Source organism: Brassica napus, chromosome C9 (assembly GCF_020379485.1).
Source record: "Brassica napus cultivar Da-Ae chromosome C9, Da-Ae, whole genome shotgun sequence".
Taxonomy (NCBI): domain Eukaryota; kingdom Viridiplantae; phylum Streptophyta; class Magnoliopsida; order Brassicales; family Brassicaceae; genus Brassica; species Brassica napus.
This window is the reverse complement of record NC_063452.1, coordinates 23,483,718-23,511,579: the sequence shown is the minus strand read 5'-3', so window position 1 is coordinate 23,511,579 and position 27,862 is coordinate 23,483,718. Positions and strand designations below refer to the sequence as shown.

The 27,862-nt window shown below is 37.2% G+C and overlaps 5 protein-coding genes and 1 non-coding gene across 6 annotated transcripts; 3 read left to right on the top strand and 3 right to left on the bottom strand.

The window, feature by feature from the left end:
* Nucleotides 1–15: 15 nt before the first annotated feature.
* LOC106418000 (palmitoyl-protein thioesterase 3-like) lies at nt 16–5,057 on the bottom strand. The gene is made up of 11 exons (XM_013858691.3): nt 4,733–5,057; nt 4,008–4,636; nt 3,592–3,735; nt 3,435–3,493; nt 1,851–3,347; nt 1,637–1,763; nt 1,424–1,537; nt 1,253–1,318; nt 1,137–1,175; nt 349–471; nt 16–267 (listed from the first exon to the last, which is right to left on the bottom strand). Exons 5-11 carry the CDS (start codon nt 2,033–2,035, stop codon nt 16–18), a joined length of 906 nt encoding a protein of 301 aa, XP_013714145.1. The 5' UTR covers nt 2,036–3,347; nt 3,435–3,493; nt 3,592–3,735; nt 4,008–4,636; nt 4,733–5,057.
* Nucleotides 5,058–5,242: 185 nt separating this feature from the next.
* Nucleotides 5,243–6,257, top strand: LOC106417877 (glycine-rich protein 5-like). Its single transcript, XM_013872846.3, has 2 exons — nt 5,243–5,426; nt 5,514–6,257. Exons 1-2 carry the CDS (start codon nt 5,336–5,338, stop codon nt 6,104–6,106), a joined length of 684 nt encoding a protein of 227 aa, XP_013728300.2. The 5' UTR covers nt 5,243–5,335; the 3' UTR covers nt 6,107–6,257.
* Nucleotides 6,258–11,338: 5,081 nt separating this feature from the next.
* LOC106417027 (zinc finger MYM-type protein 1-like) lies at nt 11,339–12,484 on the top strand. The gene has a single exon (XM_022709344.1). It carries the CDS (start codon nt 11,339–11,341, stop codon nt 12,482–12,484), a length of 1,146 nt encoding a protein of 381 aa, XP_022565065.1.
* A 1,667-nt stretch (nt 12,485–14,151) lies between these two features.
* On the bottom strand, nt 14,152–15,331 carry LOC106416616 (ethylene-responsive transcription factor 5). Its single transcript, XM_013857540.3, has one exon. It carries the CDS (start codon nt 15,226–15,228, stop codon nt 14,338–14,340), a length of 891 nt encoding a protein of 296 aa, XP_013712994.1. The 5' UTR covers nt 15,229–15,331; the 3' UTR covers nt 14,152–14,337.
* Nucleotides 15,332–22,802: 7,471 nt separating this feature from the next.
* On the bottom strand, nt 22,803–22,909 carry LOC125593538. The gene has a single exon (XR_007329442.1). It is a non-coding gene; the product is annotated as a small nucleolar RNA R71 (small nucleolar RNA).
* A 196-nt stretch (nt 22,910–23,105) lies between these two features.
* On the top strand, nt 23,106–24,713 carry LOC106417026. The gene is made up of 3 exons (XM_013857890.1): nt 23,106–23,190; nt 23,740–24,302; nt 24,453–24,713. Exons 1-3 carry the CDS (start codon nt 23,106–23,108, stop codon nt 24,711–24,713), a joined length of 909 nt encoding a protein of 302 aa, XP_013713344.1.
* The last annotated feature ends 3,149 nt before the right edge of the window (nt 24,714–27,862 follow it).

The window sequence follows — 27,862 nt, the reverse complement described above, 5'->3', positions numbered from 1 at the left end:
CAACATTTTGTATATTTAAACTCTGTAATCATCACGATGAAGGACAGGCACGACGTATTTGACAACATCGAGATCAGCCATTATGATGTGTGCACCCTTTACACTAACAAACTTCACTTTTCCAGCATCATCCAATGTTTTCAAACCAATCCAGTCTTCTGTATATAGCTTTGTCTGTTGGGCAGAGAGAAGTGGTTTGAATGCACCATCCCGATAAAACCCGAACCAAGATGAATCTTGTGGAACAATAACCTTATCGTCTTGAAACTGTTAAAACAAAACAGAATGGTCAAGAGAGGATTCATTCGAATTAATAAAAAAAGAGTATGGTATTTGAGGAGATGGAACCTTGACAAGAACCAAGTTGTGTAAACTGGTGAAACGCTCTTTGTAAGTGGAGTTTCTTTGGTTTGGTATCTCATTGTTAAGCTTAGGTAGATACTTAGACTTTTCTAGATACTTGTTTATTTCCTGAGAAAACCAATAAAACAAAGATTCTGTTAAAAATCTAATAAAAATATGCATATTCTTTTTTTTTTTTTGTAACACACATATTCTCATGGGTAATTATCTCAGATAAATATTTTTTTTAAAATTTTGTCACAAAAATAGGCTTCAAAAACTAAAATGACCAAAATACCATTTTTTATTTTGAAAATTTTAAATTTTTTAATTTTTTAAAATTTTAAATTCTATCCCCAAAACCCTACTCCTCAACTCTAAACCCTAAACCCTAAATTCTAAACTCCACCTTTTAACTCTAAATTATAATGTCTAGATTAATTAACGTTAATGGTATAAGCGTATATTTACTTCTTTTGATAAAACATTTAAGTCTATTTTGGTCATTTTTATTTTTAAGGTCTATATTTGTGACAAAAATATTTTTAGGTATATCCTAATGATTTCTCTATTCTTATTTTCTAAACTAATAAATTTTGAGAGTAGTGTATTTTGGTTTAGGAAAACTTCCCAAGGCAGAAAAATCGGAATTGTTAAGGATTACAAATACAGGTCTAAAAATTTGCAGATTATTATTCACATTATTAATTGAAAAATTGTCTCAATAAAAATTTTGTACAGTTTTGTAGCTTTGTTCAAGTTGAATTAGTATTTACAATATTGAGTTAACTTACAGTAGGGATTTTGAGATAATTACTAGGAGCAAGATGATTCTGCAGTCATTAAAAAGTTTAATTAATCATTACTTAAGAATTTTAATCCTGATATATAGAGGAAGATATATATTTACTTGAATGAAGTCGCTATAGATTTCTGACTTGATCAGCTTATCTGCTATTTCACACAATGATCCATTCTTTACCCCAAAAAAAAAAACAGAAATTTACTGTCACTGATTGAATAAAAATCAAATCATTGTAAAAGAGATTTAGAGATTAAAGGGAAAATAAGAAAAGCTTACACCACACAAAGGAACAGAGGAGATTCCAGCATGAGGACCTGCTAAAGATATATAGTTGAAAACAGGAGGTCCACCATGGCAGAACTCTATCAAGCCTCTAGCCACTAGATTCCCCTGTTTCACCGTTCATCATCATTATCATCCATAAAATTAAGAATGGCAACGATTAAAAACTGATTTTTCTTGGGGGTTTTTCAAGAAAGTATCAAGAACCTGAGATCTTCCAACAATGTTGTATCCTTTACGCAACTCTTTCATTTGTTTCACCTTCTCACACACTATTTCCGTTTGTTTCATAAGTGGCATGAACCATGAATCACGTTTTCCATTTCCAACTTCTCTGGATTCCATAGCAGTTGGATCAAACCAAAGTCGTAATCATAAGATAACAGCAAAGAAAGATAATAGAGTGTTATGTTGATTTTACATGCAATATCCAGGAGAGCCAGAGAGGTTAGTGAGAAGCTGCGTGAAGTTTGCTTCTTTACCCTGAGAACAAGAAGCTGCAATTCCATGAAGCACTATAAACGGAACTGAAACAGAGACTTGAACCAAGACTAAGAATACAAGCGCCACCGCAAGTCCAGACCGCTTCTTCCCCATAGAAAACATGAAAGTTGCGATTGGCGTTTATGTTTATGTTTTTGTTGTATCCAAGAACTTTTGAGATGGGAATATATAGGTGTAAACTAAAAGTCGAAAACCAGTTGACCATCTATTGCAATACACATGCCAGCAATGAATGTATTTACATTAGCTGGTATACACATGTATAAAAACAATAAGTGTATATCAAGTCAACATCACGTTTTAGTTCATGAGATCAGATATGTCGCATTCTACTTATATATAGAACTCATGCATTGTGTAATTATAAGATCCAAAAAAACTATACTACATTAAGTAGATCATAAAAACTTTTAACTAAACTTTATAATTTTGAGACCTTATAACAAACCTACAAAATGTGGAAATCTACAAATAAAACTTGTGGCTGAAATTAAATTACTGGTCATCCAAGGCCAGCATTTGACTAATATTAGCTACAGAATGTGAACGAGAATAAACCTTAGGATATAAGACAACATCTATGTCCATATCAAATCCATAAGCAAACAACTGTCTGAAATTATTTAGATTTTCCAATACTAATTACTAATTACACACAGAAATCAGCAGTGTGAACTCAGAGAAGATGATAGTTGCCTTGAGAAGAAACAAGAACACAATTTTGTCAACAAGTTCACACCATTATCTCTACACTGACTCACTACCATTGATTAATTTCTTATTACATTGTATATGTTGTTATTATATTGTCTTTGTACTATTGATGCTGGATCATACTGCATATATGTTACATATACTAGTGGAGGTATCTTCTATCGGGTATTATATGTGGAGTTGTATACAGATAAACCAGTGTGGTGGAATCTACTTACATTCATGCTGGATACTTCTCCTAAATGACAAGTCCTCAAGTTCCTCATGGACGTAACGCATTTGCAAGTTTTATCCAGCTCAGTTTTCGGATTTGATGATCTAGCTACTATATACATAACGTTGCATTGTATTTTCCCTTCAGAAATGGAATACGATGAAGATCATCCGGTCTGTGAAAAATGGAATCAACCAAAGAATGTTCATTAATGTTTGTGTGGGAATCGCAAATACAATATGAAATGGGACATGGATTTGGCAGAAGAGCTATTACTATCTTTAGTATTTACTATACTTGAGAGAATGTTCGTTTTTTTTTTGAACAGAATGTTCAAATAACAAGATACATTACATGGGAATAAGTATATCTACACAACATCTAACCACTTAACTTTTGATTCGGTACGATTATTAATAAAAATCGGCTGTACAATTGGAGTGTGAAGGATCATCATCATGAACAACGTTGTAGTAGAGAGAAGGCCTGCCATCAAAAGTAGAGACAATTCTATTAGGAGAAAGACCACAGTAACAATGTTTCAATCTTGCTTCACAGATTTCAATCACTCACTTAAACATTTTGTCTCCTTTTATCATCTGGTGCTCCACAAACTCCACCAGTGGCATCCACTGGAAAACACAAAAGCAGTCACCTATCACTTGGGATGAAGAACGAATGATCCTGTTTTTAATGTTATATTTGTGATCTGACTGCAAGAATCTAATACCTTTGCGGGTTTGATCTCAAGATTGTCGATGATGATCTTATGAGAAAGTGGCTTCAACATAGAGATGAAGAAGAGATCAGATTTCTAAAACGCAACGTTGTGTGCATGTCTGAGAGCTATAACCCCTAGAAACGCTCTATCTACCTAAAGAACACAACATCGATACATGGTTATTATCTTGCGGATTTTTAAGTCTAAAATTAAGATTTATACTAATGATTTTTTTAATTTAATTGCCCCTGTTTCTTCCTTGACTTCTCTTACAGCGCCAGAGAAAATCTCTTATAATTCATATTTTCATTAAAAAATCCCGTTGGTAATTTCCATAGTCCTGTATTCGACGAAGTACAAATGCTTTTCTTGCACAACAAGCACCTAACGATATCACAGATTTCAAAATAATATATATTTGATACCTCTTTATATTGGTTCAAGACAAGGCCTTCCAAGACCAACTTGATGTGAAAGCATTTGCATGAAGCATACAAGGCTCCTCCTCTAGTATCCAATAAGTTAGCATCACATATCCTTTCTCTGCATGATGATCAAATCCTTCCTGCACAATCCCAATTTTTTTAATTAACGTAAATATCAAACAAAAACTCTCTGATTAATCACAGAGAAGACATTCACAGGTAATTGGAACTAATTCTGATTTTTTCACAGGTAACTTCAACCAAATTTCCTTCTTTCCCTACAAATTTTTTTTTGACAAATTGATTAAAGAAAATGACTTTATGAATATGGCTTTAAATTTCCTTGGTTTTTAGTTTGCCTTTGTTCTCCAATTCGAGAGAGAGTTTCGAAGCATTGAAGCGAAAGCGTTAGGGTTTGATGGTAATTTTCCATGATCAACTCCTACTCCACGATACTCATCACATGAGTATCAAGTAATAATCTTTCTTTAGCATAACTGAGTAAATTTTTGTTCCTTATGTTAAGTCCATCCATCTTATAGCCTGAATCTGTTGCAGCAAGCTTTCTCCATAAACAAATTGGCTCTTTGTGTAGGAAATACTTGACGATATTGCCCTTGAACCTTCAACTTCTCATCCAAGAAAAATTAAACTTATTAAAAAAAAAATAACTATTGAAGGTAGATTCTTGTGAAGAGGAAGTGATATAACGGGTATTAATTTACCTTTGGAGGAGCAGAACTTTGGAGATATGGTAACATCACAAAATGGTTGTTCGAAACTTTGCATAATTTCAACCGAATAAAGTGATTAGATGATGAGCTCTTTTTTGTTGTGTTTATCTCACCCTTTGAAGGCTTTGGACGATATTTGGTAAGATTAGGAGAATCCGATTCCAACGATGAACCTCGTGATTGAGCCAACATCATGAGCCAATGTCATGCACAACTCGCAGGAACATCAGAATATACGTGTCACCATTAGCACATGCAGATAGTAACTATGGAAGCTACATAGTTTAATAGTTAGTTTTCGTCTTTTGCCATAAGGATTTACAATATATTGATTAAAAGTACGTAGTCCCGCCAAACTTGGTACGTGGCTACCTGAAATCGTACGTGTTGCTCCAGACTTGAAGTAAGCTTACAGGCTAAATTTCGAACTGACAAGTAAGACGCTATGGTCATGATGTGCCCTCAGGATTTTTCACCGCTTGGTTCTTCTTTAGTATATCGTTTCTTAATTGCTTGTTCGTTAAGGATACGGTGCAACTATAAATACGAAGACGCTGGGTGTGTAATTTTGCATGCGGCAAAACATTGAAGATCATGAATACAAGAGCTTTTGTAGTGTGGTGTGTTTTGTTAGCGGCTGTTTTAGCCGCCACAGCTGTTGCTTCCGTCGATGACGCAAAACAAGGTTAGAGTCGTACACAATTGGCTCATTTTCTTCTTTATGCGTATCAATATGATATGTTTGACGGGTTTTTTTTCTCACATTATAAAGCTGGTGCAAACCAAGTAGACGAGTTAAAGTCATCATGTAAGTACGGGAACTGTGAACATGGTGGAGAGATTTCTTTCGAAGAAGCACATAACGCTAAGAATGAGCTCAACCAAGGAATAGGTGGTTTCGATGAAGTCATTGGCGGGAAAGAGGATGAATCCAAATACAACCAAGGCGGACAAAAGGGAGGCGGTGGAGGTGGCCAAGGAGGACAGAAGGGCCGCGGAGGAGGTGGCCAAGGAGGACAGAAGGGAGGTGGAGGAGGTGGCCAAGGAGGACAGAAGGGAGGCGGTGGTGGTGGCCAAGGAGGACACAAGAGAGGCGGTGGTAGTGGCCAAGGAGGACAGGGTGGACACAAAGGAGGAGGCGGGGGTGGTGGCCAGGGAGGACGCAAAGGAGGAGGCGGGGGTGGTGGCCAGGGAGGACGCAAAGGAGGAGGCGGCGGCGGTGGCCAGGGAGGACACAAAGGAGGAGGCGGCGGTGGTGGCCAGGGAGGACACAAAGGAGGAGGCGGAGGGGGTCACGGACAAGGAGGTAGGGGCAGCGGAGGAGGTGGAGGTGGTAGTGGACGAGGAGGCGACGGCGGAATGTAGATCTATCTGCCAATAAATAGGAAGTGTTTTTATCTTGGAGCGCAAGGTATTATGTATCTTAAACAACAATAAAGTTATATGTAACAGTGTGCACAACCTCACTTCGCCGAGTGTCTATATAACCACTATATTATTTATCCGCTACAACATCACTTCACTATCGATTCTAATAGGAAGAAAAAAAAATAAAGCAGAAAAAGTAACAAAAGCATGGACACTACCAAAGACTTCTAGTCAAAGCGAATTTATGCCGAGTAAGACTGAAGAGGTATCAAAGAATGTCCAAGAATTGCAGCAAAAACAACGTAATTATGAACATATAGAAAAACCATGTGACCAAAAGAATATAGAAAAACCATGCTTGGAGTAGCGAATGAGGAATACAAAATTCGGGCAGAATAGTATGTCTTAAGATCCTCTAAGTAACATAAACATAGGTTGTCAATTTAAAACCAAACTAGGTAGCGCTGTGATCCTCTAAGTAACATAAACATTAGTTTCTTTATTTTTTTAATAAGGAGAGATTAATCTGTTTAATCTGGATATCGGTTCGGTTTTAGGTTGTTTTTTTGTTTTTAATCTCCTAAAATATAACCATCATTTTCAATAAATATTTATTTGGTTTGTTCGGTTAAAATATTTGATTTTTTGGTTTTTTTTCCTGTGATAATCAAAAATTACTATTATTTGTTTATTTTCATGTTATAAATCTTACATAGTCGTGATGTCGAAACAATGATTTCATATTATAGTTTCTAAATGGATAATAGTTTAAAAAAAAAAAAAATCATTTTACTACAATTTGGTCGATAGTGAAAGAAGCATTAAGAAAAAAAATATTTTAACTTCCAAAAAAATTAGATGTTTCAGTTGTGGTAAATACTTAGTTATAAGGTGCTCACGTCCATCTGCACATGTATATGTATGTAAAAGTATATAAAGATGGTTGATAAATATATAAAGATACTGTTAATTAATATAGCTGACATTTTTTCAAAATAATACATGAAAAATAAAATTCTTAAAATGAAATTATTTAAAAACAAAAATATTGTAAAATTTATATAAACTATAATATATAACTTATATACAATTCTTTAAATATATGTATATATATGCATATAACAGATCAAATTGGATATCCGTTCCTATCAATATTGATATTTGTGATTTACTTTTTTTACGGATATTGCATTTTAGTATTTGACTTGCTTCGTAGAGTAACGGATATTCAGATTTTTCTGTTCGAATCAAAATGATAACGAATCGAATCAAAATTTATGAATAATTTGTCTAGCTCTATTCGTAAACAGTAAAAATAACGTAAAGAAGAATCATACATGTGAGTTTTATATTAAAAAACGTAAAGTACATAGTGTAAACATATTTATGTAGAATTTGAGTGAAAAATTTTCTATACGTGACAAATATCCATTTTAGTATGTACACATTTATTACAGTGATTCTATACACTTCGCATTTATTACCATCCTTCTCTTTTACTCTATAGGGATTGTCAATTAGCTATCTGTAGATGGTCCTACAACTTTTATACCCGCCATCTGACATTTGAAGTGAGCTTACTTTGATTGTTTGTGATAAAGCATATGATTACTAATTGGTTCTTTAATTTACGGTATATTTGTACAACAAATTTACAAAAAGAAAAAAAAAACTATTAAATTTATAACTAATATTATGTAAAGTTAAAATACCTGTTACGTGGCAACCCCAGATCCTTCATGTTGGCTCATGATACGGGGTCTTCTCTCTCTCGACTCTTTCAAATCTTTCAGACAAATAGAAAGAGAGCAAATATTTCATCATTTTTCTGGAGATTTTTCCGGCGCTTTATTTACCCAGCGTTGTGGACGGTTTTTTGGCTCTGACGGTTCTCATGTTCTCTTGGTGATGTTCTCTTGGTGCTGATGTTTGGCTTTTGGCTCCGGTGAATCACATCTCTTCGTGGTGATTCATTGGCACTTGGTTTGGTTTCGGCGATGTCGATCAAAGTGTCTCTTCTAGTGGCGTCTATTAGACAAGATTAGATGAGATAACTATCTGCGTTCACCTAGATACGAGAGTATATTCCTGTGATCTCTCAACTACTTTGTACTATATATTGTCAATGATATACACCGTACTATTCGAGGGAAATACATCTACTTTCATCTTATACTTTCATCTGATACCATGTTAAGCTAGATGGGCTTCCAACCTAAAACCAATTGGTGATAAGTGGAGTGACCCATCCATCTTATATATTACTAAGGATCTCTTCCAATATCCGATGTGGAACATTTATCCCTAATACGCCCCTTCGAGATGATGGCTCTTTGAGCGTCAATCTCGGAATGTTCGAACAAGGATCGATGGGCCGAATTTGGGCTGGATCGATAACGGATCGGATTGGACTGCATGGATCGGGCTCTAATACCATGTTAAGCTAGATTGGTTTTAGGTTGGAAGCTCATCTAGCTTAACATGGTATCAGAGCCCGATCCATGCAGTCCAATCCGATCCATTATCAATCCAGCCTAAATTCGGCCCATCGATCCTTGCTCGAACATTCCGAGATTGACGCTCAAAGAGCCATCATCTCGAGGGGGCGTATTAGGGATAAATGTCTCACATCGGATATTAGAAGGGATCCTTAGTAATATATACGAACCTTCTCGCGCACGAAGTGTATATCAATCTCTATGTGCTTAGTCCGTTGGTGCTAGACCGGATTTGTAGAGAGGTAGACAGCGCCACATTGTCGCAATATACGACGGTTGCTTGTGTAAGAGGTATTCCCATCTCAAGTAAGAGATTTCGTAGGCAGCAAGCTTCAGGTCCAGTCTTGGCGTGCGCGAACCCACGCTCCAACTGCGGGAGGGTATTATACAAGATAAGATGAGATAACTATCTGCGTATAGTTAAGATATTATTCTCCTATATTCTTGAAGATACGAGAGTATATTCTTGTGATCTCTCAACTACTTTGTACTATATATTGTCAATGATATACACGGTACTCTTCGAGGGAAATACATATACTTTCAGCGTCGTCTGGCTCTTCTCCGAGTTAGCTCGGTTTCTTTCTGATCTTCGCGTCGTTTATTTTCGTTTATTTGTATTTTAGTTTTGAAGCATGCAATTGGATCTCTACAAAGTGAAGATCAATTGGCTAGGGGTTTGGTTCTTTTACTTTTTCTCTTTTTGGTTTTATTCTCGGTTTCGACGGATATAGTCCAGACTCCAGAGGCGAACCTATGTTAGTCAATGGGGTGTCAGGTGACACACCTTTTATTTTTTTAAAAATTAATATATACACATTCAGTAATATTGAACGATTGAATCACGTTTAATATAGTTTTGACCCCTGTTCGGAAACGCGCTAGACGCTAGTCGGGCGGTCGGGTTGGGCCTAGCGCCTAAAAAGAAAATCGGAGATTAATCGGAAATTATGCGGGGCGGAATTTTTAGACTGTTTACTATATTATAAAACATGTTAATCTTTAATTGTGTATAACATTAATACATTTTCATGTTTAAAATTGTATAAAACACACAAATAGAATATACAAACTTAATATAGTGTAATTTTTTTATCAAAATTATGAATATAAATGATATTTATAAAATTTTAGATAAAATAAATAAATAAAAATATTATTAAAAATAAAAATAAAATAAAAAAATAGATTAGACGGCTGCCTAGGCGGTTAGGCGGCCGCCTAAGCGGCTAGGCGGTTATTTAGGCGGTCTAGGCGGAAAAAAATCGGATATCCAATTTTTTTAACCGATTTGGCATAAATCGGAGCGGAAGAGTGACGCGTAGCGCCCAGGCGGCCGCCTAGCCTAGGCGGCCGATTTTTAGAACTGGGGCTTTGACACACCTTTGATCTTTAAACCCACTAACTCTCTTAGTATTAATTATAGAAAATTCTACTACAAGCCCAATAACTAACCCACGTATTTTACAAGTATATTTAACTAATAATTAAAGCCCAAATAAAATTAGGTTAGAAAATTGTACCTTTTACTAGTTATCGAAAACGTTTGCCATCTTCTTTAAGAAAATATCAAGCAAACCAGACTATCAATCGCCATCAAAACAGGCAAGCCTCTTTTGATCTTTAAAAACAAAATCTAATTCGCTTTTAGTGATCTAGTTATCCAACTAATTTATTTTAGTAGTAATATTTTCTACTTTATAATTAGACGAAGTTTTGAATATTGTATAGGTTATAAGTTTTTCTTAATACGTAACTTTTTGAATGTTGTATATTATTCAATTATTAATTATATTATATTTTGCATACTTCAATTGATTTTTTAACAGTTGGTTTGTCATTTTTTTCAGTTGAAGATATGGAGAAATTTTTGATAAATTTGAAAAGAAAAGCTCCATCATCACCTCCATCATCATCTCTATCATCATAAGTGATTTAGATAATTTAGATAATCTACCATGGGATCCTTCTGCTGATCGGAAAAAAATATCAGAATATAATGCGAATCAAACGAATGAGGTAATCCAAAAATATTTTATGAGAGGTCTTTATCAACCTCATGGTCATATTTTCAAACAATCAATGATAGGAGGCGTGCTAAGACGCCTTAATCCTGCTTGGTTTGATCAGTTTCTAAATTGGTTAGAATAAAGTGTGAAGAAAGATGCAGCTTTTGTCTATATTGTTACTTGTTCAGAAACAATGCTGGTAAAAGTGGAAGAAATGATGCATGGACCATTGACGATTTTTCTAGCTGGAATAAAGCTAAAAATATTTCAGAAAATGTAGGAGCTGTTAACAGTTTTCACAACAATGCAGCAATGAAGTGTGAAAACTTGATGAAGCAAGGACAGTCTATCAAGCATTCTTTGCATAAACAAGATGATATCATGAAAAATAAGTATCGCATTCGATTAAATGCTTCCATTGATGCTTCAAGATTTTTGTTGCGCCAAGGGTTACCTTTTCGTGGGCATGAAGAGAAAGAAGAAACTGGTAATAATGGTAACTTTGTTGAACTCTTGAAATACACTGTCGAGCAAAATGAAGATGTGAGTAAGGTTGTTTTAAGAAATGCTCCTGGAAACAATCAGATGACTTCTCCAAAGATTCAAAAAGATATTGTCCATTGTTTTGGGAGGAACTAATCAAAAGCATTATTGGTGAAATTGATCATGATGTATTTGGTTTGTTGGTGGATGAGTCTGCTGATGTTTCTTATAAAGAACAAATGGCAGTTGTGTTTTGGTATGTGGAAAAGAGTAGGATAGTCAAAGAGAGATTCATAAGTCTTACTCATGTAAGTGATACATCTTCATCATCTTTGAAATCTGCAATTGATTCTTTGTTTTCTAAGTATGGATTAAGCATTACGAAGGTGATAGGGCAAGGTTATGATGATGCAAGTAACATGAAGGGTGAGTTCAATGGGCTAAGGTCATTAATCTCAAAGGAAAGCACATCAACATATTATGTTCATTGCTTTGTTCTTCAGCTTCAATTAGTTGTTGTGGCAGTTGCCAAAAAGCATTTTGTTGTTGGAGGCTTCTTTGATATGATTTCTCTGCTGTTGAATGTGGTGGGAACTTCATGTAAAAGGAAGGATGCGCTTAGAGAGAGTCACAAAGAAATGACTGAGAAAGAAGTTAATGATGGTGAACACAAAACTGGAAAAGGGTTAAATCAAGATGTTTCTGTTCAAAGACCAGGGATGACTCGTTGGGGCTCTCACTATAGAACTTTGCTGCGTGTGGTTGAGTGTTTTTCTTATATCGTTCAAGTGCTTGAATGTGTTCAGAAGGATGGCGCAGATGACTCAAAAAGACGTCAAACATATGGTCTCCTCAGTTATGTGGATAACTTTGATTTTGTGTTCTATTTGCAAGTGGTGGTTCACTTTTTAGGAGTCACAAATATTTTATCATTGGCCCTTGAAAACAAAGATCAAGATATTTTGAATGCAATGTCCATAGTAGCATCAACGAAAAGACAGTTGCAGAAGTTTAGAGATGATGGATGGAATTCTCTTATGCTTAAAGTTTCTTCTTTCTCTAAGAAACATAGTATTGAAGAGCTTGATATGAAGGAAGATTTCCTTGACACAAGAAGGCGAAGGAAAAAAACAGGAGTCATAAATGAACATCACTATAAGGTTAAATGCTTATATGCAATTTTGGATTTGCAGCTCCAAGAGTTCTACGACCGCTTTAATGAGGTGAACATTGAACTACTTATTTGTGCTGCTTCTTTATCTCCCATCGATTCGTTCTCTCAGTTTGACCATTCAAAACTGATGAGATTATCGACTTTCTACCCATCTGACTTTAGTCAAGGAGAATGCATGTCTCAATATAGACATCGAATGTTTTCATTATAGTCAGGGTCAATGTGAGTTTTCAGGTGGTGGAAATCCGACGGCAAAAGTCTCATATTGTGTTTTTTTTACTTAAGTCAGTTCTCCTTTTTTTGAGATCATGTTTCGGTGTTTCTGGTGGATCAACGAAAAGTTGTCCCGGCGGCGATTTTCAAGCGGTGATGACGGTGGTCGATCGCTGCGACACGTGTCTCCTTCGCTGAGGTTCTTACACGTGTCCCGCACTTGCTAGTATTTGTATTGTCGTGTCATTTCCGAATCCTTTTGACATTTTTTGTTTATGGACCCAGTTGGATCTTTGCATTTTTTTCTGCCTTTGGGTATCATTGTAAAGGGACTTGATTTTGTAATTTATTCTCAGATGACAAAAAAAAACCTAAAGCCCATGAGAGCAAGTAATGAGATAGTGTATAAATATATATATTCCAAGACCCAACAAAATTCTTAGGTTGAACTAGGAATAAATCAAAACAAAAAAGACAAAAGTTTTTCGCTAATTAGATTCAAATCTAAAATGTACGTAGAGGTTTCGTCTTGCAAGATATATTTTTCAGGATACATAGCTTCACTTTTGTAATGTAATTTGCTAATTAAATTCTTTTAGAACCGGGGCTCTCTCTCTTAATTCTCCCTGTATCTTTCAGAGAGCGTCCGACTCGGTGGTCGTCCGGCGGTTGTGGCCGGCGATATGTCCCCTCTGTAGGGGATGAGGTTCCGACATCTGTTGCTTAGTTAGAACAGACTGGTCGGCTTTTGGCTCCGGTGGTAGGCGTTCTTCTCTGGCGTTCTCACTGGCTCTTAGCTCCGGCGTCTCACTTACTTCTCGGTGATGACGACGGCCTCTCTCCAGGATCCTTTCCCGGTCTGGTTCGATCTCTGACGTCTCGACTTCCGCTGCGCAGTCGCCTTTGTTCCAATTTCCGATTGATCTTTCCTTCTTTCGGGTAGAGTTGTTGCATTTTTAAGCTTCCTTCTATCATCAAGGGTGCCTGGTGATTCTTGCAGGAAAATCGTTATTGGAAGTGTGGTTGTCGATTGATGAAGCAGAGATCTTTTGGCATGGACTTTGACGTCTTTGGTGGCTCCGTTTTTCGGATCTGTTCTCGGCTTGGGCCGATTTGATGCGATCTAGTTAGTCAGGCTCCGGCGTTTTAGCCTTTGTTGGTGTGGCCTCTTAATTGCTAAAGTCTTCCGACGGCTTCTTCTCATTTATGTCCTGCTCCGTTGTGTTCCGGTGGACTGTCGGTGAACTGCTTCGGTGACGATTTTTCGGTCGTCTTGGTGACGGGTGTCGATTGTGCTTCCACGTGCCTCTCCATCTCTTTTCCGTAAGACGCGTGTTGAGGTTGATTCGACCTCCGTTTCTCCCTTGTGCTATTTTTTGCCGTTGGGCCCTCTTAGGTCTCTTTTATTTTCTTGTTTTCCGTGTGGATGAGTTTTTTGGCCTTTTGTATTGTATAGCTTGGGTTTTAGCCTCTGTAATATTATTAGATGACAAAAAAAAATATGTAATTTGCTAATTACGCATAGGTCTACGCACGTGCGACTGCGAGGTTGACCAGCTCATATAATCATGGTCATGCATTAATTGTGTCTAACAACTCTTATGTATCCAGGTCAATGGCATTAAATGATAGTGTTGAATTATTCTGATTTCTTCTAGGATGAAATAACACACAAACCGATTCTCCGATCTTCATTAAATAAAATAACGTAGTAGTATGAAAAAAATGTACAAATAGAAATAAGTCAAAAATATAAACACCTGTATCGACGTATATGCCTTTTAAATCTCATGCACCAACGTGTACTATTTTTTCCACATCAGCATATACACCGCCGACACTAGAAAAAAATCAAGCAACGGTCAACTCCGAATAACTAAACGATGGACGAGGAGATAACGGCGATAGAAGCGGAAAGTTCAGAAACCCCGTTAAGTCCCAGTCGTACAACTCCGTCAAGTCTGACTCTACGAACGGGAAAGTCTCCTTGCCGTTAACGTTCTGTTCCGTCTTCAACACTTTCTCTACCACAGTCACATCCTCTAGTTCGTCGTGTCTCTTTCGTTTCTTCTCGCCGTCGGCGTTGGAGCGTGTCTTCCACTTCCCGACCTCGAGAGGGAAATTCAGAATGGCCTTCGATCCTCGAAGTCTAAACGCTGCTTGGTCGTAAGCTCTAGCCGCTTCAATCGCGGTATCGAACGTCCCGAGCCAAATGCGAGATCCGCGTTTATTCGGGTCTCGGATCTCCGCAGCGAATTTCCCCCAGGGTCTTTGTCTCACTCCTCTGTAATGCTTCTTCTCTTCAGCGATTGCTTGCTTCGGTTTAGTAACTTCCGGTTGGGGATCAAATTGAATCCATTCGGTTTTGGTTGGTACGGAGATCTTCAACGGCGGTTTTCGGTTCGATTGAGTTTTAATCTCCGGTTCGAATTGATTTCCGGTTTGGTAAGATGGTTTAAAATCGAAATCAGAGAGAGAAACCTCCGAGTCGAATTCAAATGGACTAGAAATCAAATCTACGAATCTCGGCGTCGAGAGATCGATGATTTCAGGTTTATTCTCGAACTCAGAGAATTCAATTGGAGCTGCTGGTGATCCGAAGATCGTAGGAGAAGAATCGGAGCTAGATTCCGTTGCAGCTGATTCGTGTATCATCCATCGATCTGTAGCCACTGGAGAGAGCTCGTCGAGTAGATGCTTCTCAATGAACCTAAGTGCAGAAGCTTCGCTAGGATTGGCCATTGATTTTTTTTTTTTAATAAATATTCAAATTTTGGGTTAAGATTAAAATCTTGAGACCAAAGGAAAAGAGAGAAGGAAGAGGAAGATGATTTGAGTAGAGAAGGGAGTGGAAACATGTATATATACTATTCACGAGTACCACTTGGGGTTTACCATTTCTTTGTCTTCAAGTAGACTTTTTCAATTTATGCTTCTTATTTAATTTTAAATAAATTAAACGAGAAGGGCCATGGGAACCATCCTTTATTATTGTCTTTTTTTTTTTTGAAAATACTATATAATATACTATAATGAGAGGTAAGGTGTAAAAGAGAGCACCACTTGATGGCGTGTTTCGTGGACTTTGAGCCGTTGGATTAGATTATTCATCTAGTCGACATTGTGGTTCTCCTGTTTTGTACTGGCTACATGTTCCTATCCGATTTACGCATTACGAACCATTTTGATCATGTTCATCACTGGATATTTTGGTGACGCATTCACACATCGATGTTCATGTGTGTCAATTCGATTTTTACCTAACCGGAGTTGGCTGTGGAAAGAAACCCGTATCGTTCGTAATGGCTTATATAACTTTATATTGCTTCCAGAAGTTTTTCTTCTTCTTTTTGGCTAAAATGCTTCTAGAAGTTGCAATCAATTTCTTAAGACTTTCTCGACAATCCGGTCCACACTATGTTGAATTTCTGTCGAACAATCATATCATTAGTTATTCATTTTCCAACTATCCAAAAAATACAAAGAACTGGAAAAATGAAGGTTTTTTTTTTCTTTGTTATTCAATTATTCACTTTAATAGAGTAATGATTCTAATTTCTGCTTTAAAATCTAGTGATATTGAATATGATATTTATAAATCTAATTTAAAATCTAGTATTATTCAATGAATGATTTAAATCCAGTTTTTAAAATTCACTGTTACTCAATTTCAAAAGATTTAAAAGTTTTTTGTATTTAAAATTGATTTCAAATCATTTGTGGTGGATTTTTATGAACAAATGATTGAAATAAAAATCCAAAGTATACTATAGAGATTTTAGAATTCATCAACTAAAAACTATATTTAAATTGAAAATTTTAATTGATTACAAAAACTGACAATATATTTTAAATCACTGATTGAATAACACCATAAAGTTCTGAGAATGAAGTTAATGGTATGCTTTTTATTTTGCATGGGAGTTCATAGGATTAGCCTCCATCTTTGTTAACTATCTCACATCTATTGATCATTCCTCCAGATTCCTAAACTATCCATCATAATTAATCGTGCATAATATTGCACTATCACCAAATTACATTTGAGCTAATCTTAATCTTCTGTCTTCCATAGTCTGCTGTACTCACTCTAGATGTAATGTTAATTGCAAACTTACTCGGTTAAGAATTCATGCACATCAATTTCACACAACGTTAGTTGTTATCAATCAAGAACAACATCAACCGGCTAATTCTTATCAAAATAACTTGTTTTGTAACAAATACTATATTCTCATATACGCGTATATGTACATTAGTGAACATTGTAATATCAAACTAGAAGAATTTTCGTGGTAAACGCTATCAAATATAACCGAAGTGATATTGGAAAGCATCTATTCTATTACAAACGAGTGAAGTGAAGTATACAAAATAATATTTGTCAATTTTTAAGTGTTTTTTTTTTACAAATTTTTATTCATTTTTAACTAATTATAATCACTTTATTTATCGTCCTTTTAATTAATTCAACATCATTTATTTATTTATTTTGCTAAAAAAAGATTAACCCCGGATCTATTAAAGACACAGAACTAACTCACGGGTGGAAGGTGCAGCCCACGGATAGATCTTCTTCCGACTATTCAAATTGGCCGAAATGCAGTAGCCCATATACGTGTAGGTGACCAGGAAAATGTGACATAGTTTCGCATTGTAGGTGGATTGAACCTGAAATGTGGTGACATTACAACCCCTTCCCCTTACAACTTGACCATAAGCTCCCGGTCAATTCAACATCATTTTATTACAAAGTATAAAATAGAATTTACATATTTTAAGTACTTTATCACATTTTTTTTTGTTTTTTCACACTTCTTAACTACTTCATTATTTGTATTTACTATAGTAATTCGACATCATTTATTTAACATATTAACCATAATAATTTTACAAGTTTGAATGAAATTGATTAATTCGTAACAAGAATTCAAACCAGTTAACAAAGAATTTTTTATTTGTTTATAAATTCAGTTAGATATGGACATCCATATTCTCATTCAAATATGAATCATTTTTTTAGATATCGAATTTTTTGAGTTTTAAAATTAAACTCTATTCAAATATTATAAATTTTTGGACGTAATTCGAGTAAGATCCTTCTGGATTCAGATAGGTTCGTAGAAACCTAAAAATATTTAAATATCATATATGTTTAAAAAGATTATTAAACAATTTATTAAAGAAAAAGTAAAAAAAAAAGTTCTAGTTAAATCATTATTTTCCAACCATTACTAATAAAGGTTATGATTAAATTTATGCATGGAGGGTGAAATAAGCAGGTCAAGACTGACAGAGTCAAGTCAAGTGAAGTCAATGCATGCGGCCTTTTATTTGTGGATAATACAACTTTAGTACTATGATATTGACTGGATCTGCGTCATCGCCTCAACTGCTTCAATCAATTTTTTTTTGTCTCTTACATGCATACTTCATCAACGAGTCTCTAGAAAGCCATGTTTTTACCGGAAACTACCCAGCCCTGATCTCTCTTTAACTCAATGATTAGAAACATTAATCTAATCATTCTTTTTTTTGGAACAAACGACACAACAATAACTTTTTGGTAGAGTTATTCAATAATGTATTTTAATAGAGTTTAATATCTAAACATAATTCATTGTTATTCGAATGATGATTATAAATTCTATTTTAAAATTAGTATTATTCAATGAATGATTTAAATCCATTTTCTAAAAGTCTATTGTTATTTAACTTTTAAAGATTTTTTTTTTTTGTATTTTGGATTGATTTCAAATCATTTTTCATGGAGTCTCTCATGAATAAATGATTGAACTCAAAATCTAACATATACTGCAAAGATTGTAGAATCCATCACCTTAAACTATTTTAAAATTTTAAAGTCTGATATATTATAAAACGTTAATAATTGATTTTAAATCACTAATTGCAATTAACATGTATAAATGAATACTAATAACTAGGGGACATACGCTACGAGAACGGGGTTCCCTCTATAATTTAGTTTTCTTTAAGTGATCATCTTAAAATTAGCTCGAGTCCATTAAAGTTTTCCGACTAGTTCAAGATTTAGGTTGTAACTGGATCAATAAAATTTGGATTTGGAATAAGTGGAATGGATCATTCCATTTGATTCCAAAAAAATAACACCAGTTATACCCCCGATTAAATGTTGTCCTAGATCCGCCCGTGCCAATAACATGCCGTGAATTTTCAGATCAAAATCGTTTAACAGTAAAATTGTTAAGATTTGAGAGAAGATTTGTGAGAATGTGTTGTTTATTTCTTATTGCTTACACCACTATATATAGTGGTTCATACAAGGTGAAGTTAAAGGGAGAATCGATTACAAAGATACTCTACATAATGACATGGTCAAACTCATAAAGACATAAGGTTGAATGAGTCTTCCATGTGGCTGGATGTAAATCCCCAATGGACTCTAGTCTTGAACTTGTATGGTCTATGTTATGGACCATCCACTTCATGATTCATAACACTCCCCCTTGGATGCCATAACCATATAGGGTTTGTAACATGCTAATTTTGCCTCATTAAAACCTCTCTCGGAAAACCCAAAACCCAATGTGGTAAAAAGGGAAACCAGAGAAAGGAAAAAGAGTACAACACACATTACTCCCCCTGATTTGGACATCACTGAAGGTCCTTGAGTCTACGCGTGCCAATCTTGTTGCGTGAACTTCCTGAATGTGCAAGAGGGCAATGATTTGGTGAAGAGGTCGGCTGAGTTTTCACTAGACCGGATCTGAAGGACATTGACCTCTCCAACTTTCTGCAACTCATGGGTAAAGAAGAACTTGGGTAGAATATGTTTGGTTCGGTCACCTTTGATATACCCGTCTTTGAGTTGAGCAATGCAAGCTGCATTATCTTCATATATGATGGTCGGACCCGTTGGGTCGCATATGGACTCATAATGTGGTCCTATACCTTTTGTTCAAAGATGAACTTCGATCTTATAGCTTATCTTTATGATAGCTTATTCATTCATACCACAGCTTGGTTGGTTCATGCTGAGAATTCGATCAACCATAAGTATTATCAAAATTTGGCTAATTTGTGGTGATGGTCTATAACATTTTCTAAGGTTTAATGAATAACCATTTAACCTATCTTAGGCTGGTTAATATAAAACACAAGGAATTTAAAATTCCTCTATGGACTGATTTGAATTGTTCTTATAGAACTCTTCACTTGCTTACATGTAGTAATTTAATTCAGTCCATGAACAACTTTAGAAAAATGCTGTTCAAGAGAACTTCTTTTCTCATATTTTGATTATGAGCTCAATACCGTTTGGTAAACCTTTTGGTACCAATAATATTATCATCATCATCCAGTGAGTCATATATAGCATACTACATCTTTTGAATTTCTTCCAGACATCATATGTAGTAAAATATGTAGTCGTATCCACCACATTGGATTATATAGACCTTTCCCGGTCTGTCTCACGATTTATCCTTCTTTCAGGATTTATATATTCACTGGGCATCATATGGCGTTTACATATTCATGACCAATACAATACGCCTTTTATATATCACTTTAAACCCCACGTTTCTTTCATTATTCATTATGAGTACTCTTGTGTGGGTTTATGATCCTCGATACATATCTTTGTATTCATGTGCTGCATACTTGCGCATTTTCTATGAATGTATGTGTCGACACACTTATATATATATAGTTCCTTTTAGTTCCAGACATGGTATAAATAAATTTGAGATTTCATTATCTAGGACCTTAATAACCTTATAACTTGGCGTCCCAAGCTATATGGTATGGTACCTAGTTGTTCAGCTGGCCAGCCTTATATCTCAATGTCTGGAATGGTTTCCTTTAATAAAACTCGGATTTTATCTCATGCACCTTTCTTTCTTTCCGAGGTTCCATAGAATTTATGGAACTTTATTTGGAACATTTATTTGGTCTATCTTATATAGACTTTGTAGCAACTTGGTTGTGTCTTTAAGACATCAAAACCGTGTGGTGCTAAGCTGGGATGACATAGTCATTCTTTCTCTCGGGTCAATGTGTCTGGCATTTTATTTTGTTATCATTGTAGCATATTGATATCTTGCATATTTCCATTGTTTTATCCATTCACCAATGTGCATTTTGATCATATAGACTAGGATTTAGCCATGTTTAGGTTGCATTTTGCATACATAAGTCTTTATCAGGTATTGGAGTACCACATAGAGTTCTCGGAGACATTTGGGTGTGTTTGGAGCTCGAAAGAGGTGTAAAGATGATCATTGGACGAGCAGAGCGTTGGGAGCGACTTTCCGGAGCGACACCAGCAAGTCGCCCTAACCTGCCTTATCAGAGCGACCTTACCAGAGCGATGCGGAGAAGTCGCTCGCCATTTCATCCCGGTGGAAGCCGAAAACTGACCCAGAGCGACCTATCAGAGCGACCACTCCAGGTCGCTCCCGAAGCCCAGAGCGACTTGGCCAGAGTGACACCCCGAGGTCGCTCGCATTTCTATCGTGTGACGACAACAAAATGGAGCCGGAGCGACCTCTCAGAGCGACCCACTGAGGTCGTTCCCGAAGCCTGGAGCGACCTTACCAGAGCGACACGGAGAAGTCGCTCTCGTTTTCATCGCTCGGAGACACGAAAACGGGCCCGGAGCGACGTCACGCAGCGACCCCTCCAGGTCGCTCCCGAAGACTGGAGCGACCTCTCGGAGCGATTACTGGAGGTCGCTGCGCGCCTATTGTTTGCTCGAATTCAGTTTACTCAAGGGCCTTTTGGTCATTTCATTATGCACGTTTTTACTTTTCAAAACCTATGTTTTAAGTACCTTTGGTAGCGACCAGAGACCAGAATCTCTTTTCTGGAGAACAACTAGAAAAACTTCTTTTGATTGAGATTTCGATTGCTTTCATCTTGTGTTCTTGTTGATTTCTTGTCTATTTCTCTGCATGATTAATCTGAAATCCACCATGAGTTTGAGAGGAGTCATGGAGATTAGTGAGTAATCACTTTTTGAATTCATGGGTTAGGGAGATCAATGGTGATTAGGTTAGTTCTAGGATGTTTTAGTGTAGATCATTCTTGTTCCTTGCTAGTAGAGTATTCATAATGCATCTTTTGAGTTGGCCAATCAAAAGTTGATCTTTAGGCATTTCCCACCCACAAGGTGTTTGATGAAATGCCTGAGACAACTCTCCTAAGCTTTTAACATACTTTACCAAAGACATTTGTTGTTAAAGGTGTTAAGATAGCCAATAGGCTTGTTAGTAATGATTGCTTTCATATTATTCAACCAAAGACATTTGATGTTTGAGATATGTTAGCAAATGAGCATTCATCTAGACATAGAGCTTGTTTAAGATTGTGTCTAAGCTTAAGGTTGATAGTTTGATTGATCGTTTGCCATCCTTAGTTCGAAACTTGATCACCCAAGGTCTAATCCCTATGCCCATGAGTTCTCTTTTCCCTTAGTCAAGAAACTATCATTCTGTAATTGCTTTCTAGTATTAGTAGTAGTTTAAAACCCCTTTAAATCATCGGTTGCACTTAGATTAAGTAAGTACTTGCATTCTCGGTGCTTTGATATCCCTCAGAACTGGTTCGACAATCACTTATACTACAACATTTGTCTTAGGAGCCTTGAAAACTCCTAACATCAAATTGGCGCCGTTGCCAAATTCTGAGTAGATTGAAACATTGAGATTTAGTCACTTGCTTGAGACTAAGTCATTTTAAATTTTGTTTTGTTACTGATTCTTCTTCTTCACCTACCTTTAGCTTTCCGGTGTATGAACTTGAGGAGCAGGGGTCAATCAAACCTAGTTCCAATAGTAGCAGACATCGGAGCTTTAGAGAAAGAGTGTGCTAGAGCTAGAAGAGAAGAAGAGCAACAAGCCCACTTGCAGGAATTGGACGTTGATATGGCAGATCCACAACAAGGGGCAGAACACCAACCGCGGGCAGCTCGACCCATTGGTACTTATGACCGGCCCAACATTCATGGTCATAGACTGGGAATCCGAGCACCGGCTGTGGCAGCCAACAACTTTGAGGTCAAGTCAGGACTCCTCAACGTGATCGAGAACAACAAGTATCATGACTTGGCTCTAGAGGACCCATATGATCACTTGGACAGGTTCGACAGCTACTGTGGGTTGTCAAAAACCAATGGTGTGTCAGAGGACGCCTTAAAGCTCAAGTTATTCCCTTTTTCTTTGGGGGATAAGGCGCGTCAGTGGGAAAAGTCCCTACCCACCGACTCTATCACCACTTGGGATGACTGCAAGAAAGCATTCTTGGAGAAGTTCTTCTCTACTTCAAGAACTGCTAAGCTGAGAAATGAGATCTCCAGCTTTCAACAGAAGGGCTAGGAAGGATTCAGTGAAGCCTGGGAGAGATTCAAGGGCTACCAAGCTCAATGCCCTCACCATGGTTTCTCTAAAGAAAGCTTGCTGAGCACATTCTACCGTGGTGCTTTTCCTAAGTACAGAGCCAGACTGGATACAGCTAGCAATGGGTTCTTCTTGAGGAGAACTGAAGAAGATGCAGAAGAGCTGGTTGACAACATGGTAATGAGTGATGCAGTCTACAGTGGAGACCACGACAGAGGCAGTAGAACAGATGAAAAGCAGATGAGGAAGGAGTTGAAGGCTCTACAGGATAAGATAGACATCATCATTGCGGATAAAACCACCCAAGAGCAGCTGCACTTTGTTGGTAACCCAAACCAAGAAGCAACACATGTTGTCCATAAAGTTGAGGGTTTGGAAGGGCAAGAAGAGTTGTGTTTCATCAACAACAATGGTAGCTGGTACAAGAAAGAGAACAACTTTCAGTACAACAACTACCAACAGAAATCCTATCCTAACAACCAAAAGAGTGGTTATCCGCCTATGAACAACCAGCAAGGCAACTATCAGCCTCAACAAAACCCTCCTCCTGGTTTCTCCAACAAAGGGAACCAGTCTTCTCAACAACAAGCTAATCCTTCTACCTCTACTCCTCAGGAAAGCAGCACTGATGTTCTACTGAAACAGATCTTGGAGTCTCAGACTAGAAGTGAAAAGCAGGTTGGATATGAGTTGAAGAACCTTCACTCCAAGATTGATGGAAGTTACAATGAGATCAACAACAAGTTCAGGGCTTTGGAAAACCAGTTTGCTTCCATGACCACTCACCAGAATCGCCAGCAAGGGTCTTTACCTGGAAAATCTGAGCAAAAACCCAAGGAGTATTGCAATGTTGTCCTCTCTACCACTTCTTCAGGGATTGAATTGAGTAACCACAAGAAAGAGGTAGATGAAATTGAAAGATTGGTGTTTGGAACTGAGATTGAACAGGTTCAACATCTGATTGTAGCAACAGCTGAAGCAAAGATTGTTGAGGAAGCTGACAAAATGGTTGAAGTAAAGATTTTGAAGGGAGATGCACCCATGGCTGAGAAACCAGTTGCGAAGAGATCTAACCAGAAGCTGAAAGAGGTCAAGCTGGAGGACACCACTGAGGTTGAGCAGTTACCCTATGACAAGCTCCCATTTCCACAAAGGGTCCTCACCAAAGCTCAGAAGAAGGTGATTTCCAAGTTGAGAAAAGACCTAAGTGATATTGGAATTAAGCTTCCAGCGATTTCGGGTATGCGTGAGGCTCATGTCCAAATGATGCTCATCAAGGACATTGTAGACCACCAAGCAGAAGTAGCAGAGCTTCTCAACATTTCAACTTTGAAACTTGATCCACCAGTCACACCAAAGTCTCTCCCTAAACTAGAATCCCAAGGGAAGTTCACCTTGTCTTGCTCTCTTGGTAAGCTCACCTTTGATGATGCTCTTGTTGATTCTGGTGCAAGTGTGAATGTGATCTCAATGGAGATGGTGAAGAGTCTTGAGATTGAACACATGGAGCCAGATACTTCCTCTCTCACGTTTGGGGATTCTTCTTCTACTACTCCTATTGGTCTCATCAAGGATTTCCCTTTGAAGATTGGATCTTGCACCATCCCTATAGACCTCACTGTCTTGAAGATGGCAACTGAGAAGAGAGTTCCATTGATCCTGGGCACACCATTCCTTACTACTGTGGGTGCTTGCATCGATTTCGCCAACAAGAAGGTCACACTCCTCAATGTCAACAAAGCTGTCTCTTACCCAATTCAGTCTCCACTGGATGTTGAGTATTGTGGAACCATCACTTGTGGAGACCCCTACATTGAGAAAGATCCTCCTTCTCCACTTTCCACTTGAGGTACTTCTCTACTTTCCCTTGTATATACCATTTCATTTTTGCATATTAGCTTTCTCTTTTGGGTATCTCTCTCTACTTGACAACACAGAGACTGTGTCATTTAAGTTTGGGGGAGGTACCAAGTATTTGATCATGTTTGCTTTGATGATTTTTCATTGAGTCTTGCATACATACCTTTTAGCATAAAAAAAAAATCATATAGATTTCATCACTTGCATTTTTAGGAGAGTCTAGAGCATATAGGTTGCATTCACTTGCATTGGGAGCAATGATTTAAAATGCCTTGTAAAGAACACTATTTCACACTCGAGTAGCTATTGCATCTCTCAAAAAGCCTTGTACGTTTCGAGCCTTGAAAACTCTTCTTGAATCTCATTAGTTGCTGAAACTAAATCTTTGAAGCCAACTACAACCTTGTTTGAACTGAACGAACTTACTGCTTCTTGCTTATGGTCCCTTATGTACTGAGTCATGGATATACACACTTGAGTTGTCACATCCTTTACGCCAATCTTTTTGACAAACTCGAGTGGTACACCATTCCCAAAACCCTTCCCTCCTTTTGAGATTTCATTATTTGATGAGTGAGGCCTTTTTCGGAAAGCCTTACATGTGCATAATGTCGAGAGTATCGGGAACGACAATGCTTGATCTTCATTCCTGCTAGATTAGGCACTCTATTGTCTAGCTATAGGTGGGGGTGAGTGTTGTGACTATGATTTGGAAGCATGAAAAGTTCGAAGGAAAAGAATAGACTCTTTGTGTTTAAATGGATAATCTTATTGGAATTAGTAGATAAGTGTCTAGCTCGAGTTTATGAAAAGTCTTGGCCCCCGAAAAAAAGGAATATAAAAAAAAAAAAAAGGGGGCTAGCAAAGTTGTTTAGAGCTAAGATTTGTTTTGAAGTTGAGAAAATCCTTTATAGATTTCAAAGAAAAAAAATTTTATGTGCAAAGTGTTCTTGGGATCTTTTGGTGAGAGATGGGAGTTGGGTTTTACATTATGAAGTGATTGTGTAACTTGTATGTTTGGGAAAAGGGTAGAACAATGGAGATTGAGCATTGTATGCATGAGTTGGTCCATTTCTTAGATATATTATGTGCAATGTCAAGGCTACTTGTCTGAGAGTAAACCACCTTTAAAGATCATGTGTTTTGAACCTCTTGACTCACTTGAATAAAAGCCTTCCCTTTACTCAACCAAATGATTTGGACCAATTGACCATTTGCAAGAATTCACTTGATGTTTTATGCTTAATGAATGTGAGAGTTGGTTGATTTGAATGTGTGGATGCTTGATGATGAGTATAAGGGCAAAAAGAGTTGAGATAGGCCAAGAGAAGCTAGAGTGTGATAAGAGAGTGTGCTCATGTTGGATTAGATGTTGAATTGAGTGCTAGTTGTGTTTCTTTTGGCTATGAGCTCCCATCTTCAAACATCTCTCCCTATGAGTTCTAGAAAGTTCACTTGTGGACAAGTAAAAGAACAAGTTTGGGGGAGTTGATATCTTGCATATTTCCAATGTTTTATCTATTCACCCATGTGCATTTTGATCATATAGACTAGGATTTAGCCATGTTTAGGTTGCATTTTGCATACATAAGTCTTTATCAGGTATTGGAGTACCACATGGAGTTCTCGGAGACATTTGGGTGTGTTTGGAGCTCGAAAGAGGTGTAAAGATGATCATTGGACGAGCAAAGCATTGGGAGCGACTTTCCGGAGCGACACCAGCAAGTCACTCTAACCTGCCTTATCAGAGCGACCTTACCAGAGCGATGCGGAGAAGTCGCTCGCCATTTCATCCCGGTGGAAGCCGAAAACCGACCCGGAGCGACCTATCAGAGCGACCACTCCAGGTCGCTCCCGAAGCCCAGAGCGACTTGGCCAGAGTGACACCCCGTGGTCGCTCGCATTTCTATCGCGTGACGACAACATAATGGGCCCGGAGCGACGTCTCGCAGCGACCCCTCCAGGTCGCTCCCGAAGCCTGGAGCGACCTCTCGGAGCGACTACTAGAGGTCGCTGCGGGCCTATTGTTTGCTCGAATTCAATTTACTCAAGGGCCTTTTGGTCATTTCATTATGCACGTTTTTACTTTTCAAAACCTATGTTTTAAGTACCTTTGGTAGCGACCAGAGACCAAAATCTCTTTTCTGGAGAACAACTAGTAAAACTTCTTTTGATTGAGATTTCGATTGCTTTCATCTTGTGTTCTTGTTGATTTCTTGTCTACTTCTCTACATGATTAATCTGAAATCCACCAAGGGTTTGAGAGGAATCATGGAGATTAGTGAGTAATCACTTTTTGAATTCATGGGTTAGGGAGATCAAGGGTGATTAGGTTAGTTCTAGGATGTTTTAGTATAGATCATTCTTGTTCCTTGCTAGTAGAGTATTCATAATGCATCTTTTGAGTTGGCCACTCAAAAGTTGATCTTTAGGCATTTCCCACCCACAAGGTGTTTGATGAAATGCCTGAGACAACTCTCCTAAGCTTTTAACATACTTTACCAAAGTCATTTGTTGTTAAAGGTGTTAAGATAGCCAATAGACTTGTTAGTAATGATTGCTTTCATATTATTCAACCAAAGACATTTGATGTTTGAAATATGTTAGCAAATGAGCATTCATCTAGACATAGAGCTTGTTTAAGATTGTGTCTAAGCTTAAGGTTGATAGTTTGATTGATCGTTTGCCATCCTTAGTTCGAAACTTGATCACCCAAGGTCTAATCCCTATGCCCATGAGTTCTCTTTTCCCTTAGTCAAGAAACTATCATTCTGTAATTGCTTTCTAGTATTAGTAGTAGTTTAAAACCCCTTTAAATCATCGGTTGCACTTAGATTAAGTAAGTACTTGCATTCTCGGTGCTTTGATATCCCTCAGAACTGGTTCGACAATCACTTATACTACAACATTTGTCTTAAGAGCCTTGAAAACTCCTAACATCACATATGGACGTCTATAAATTATTTTCTAGTCCGAGGATCTTTGCCAAGACATTGATGGTTGATACCAGATGGTAGATACCATTCTTTATCATTCTTTATACCAGCTTATTACTTTTCTCCTTTCATTGTTGGATATTCGGATTCATAAACCTTATGTAATCCTTGTTCCTTGGCCTATAATTAGATCACCCTTTT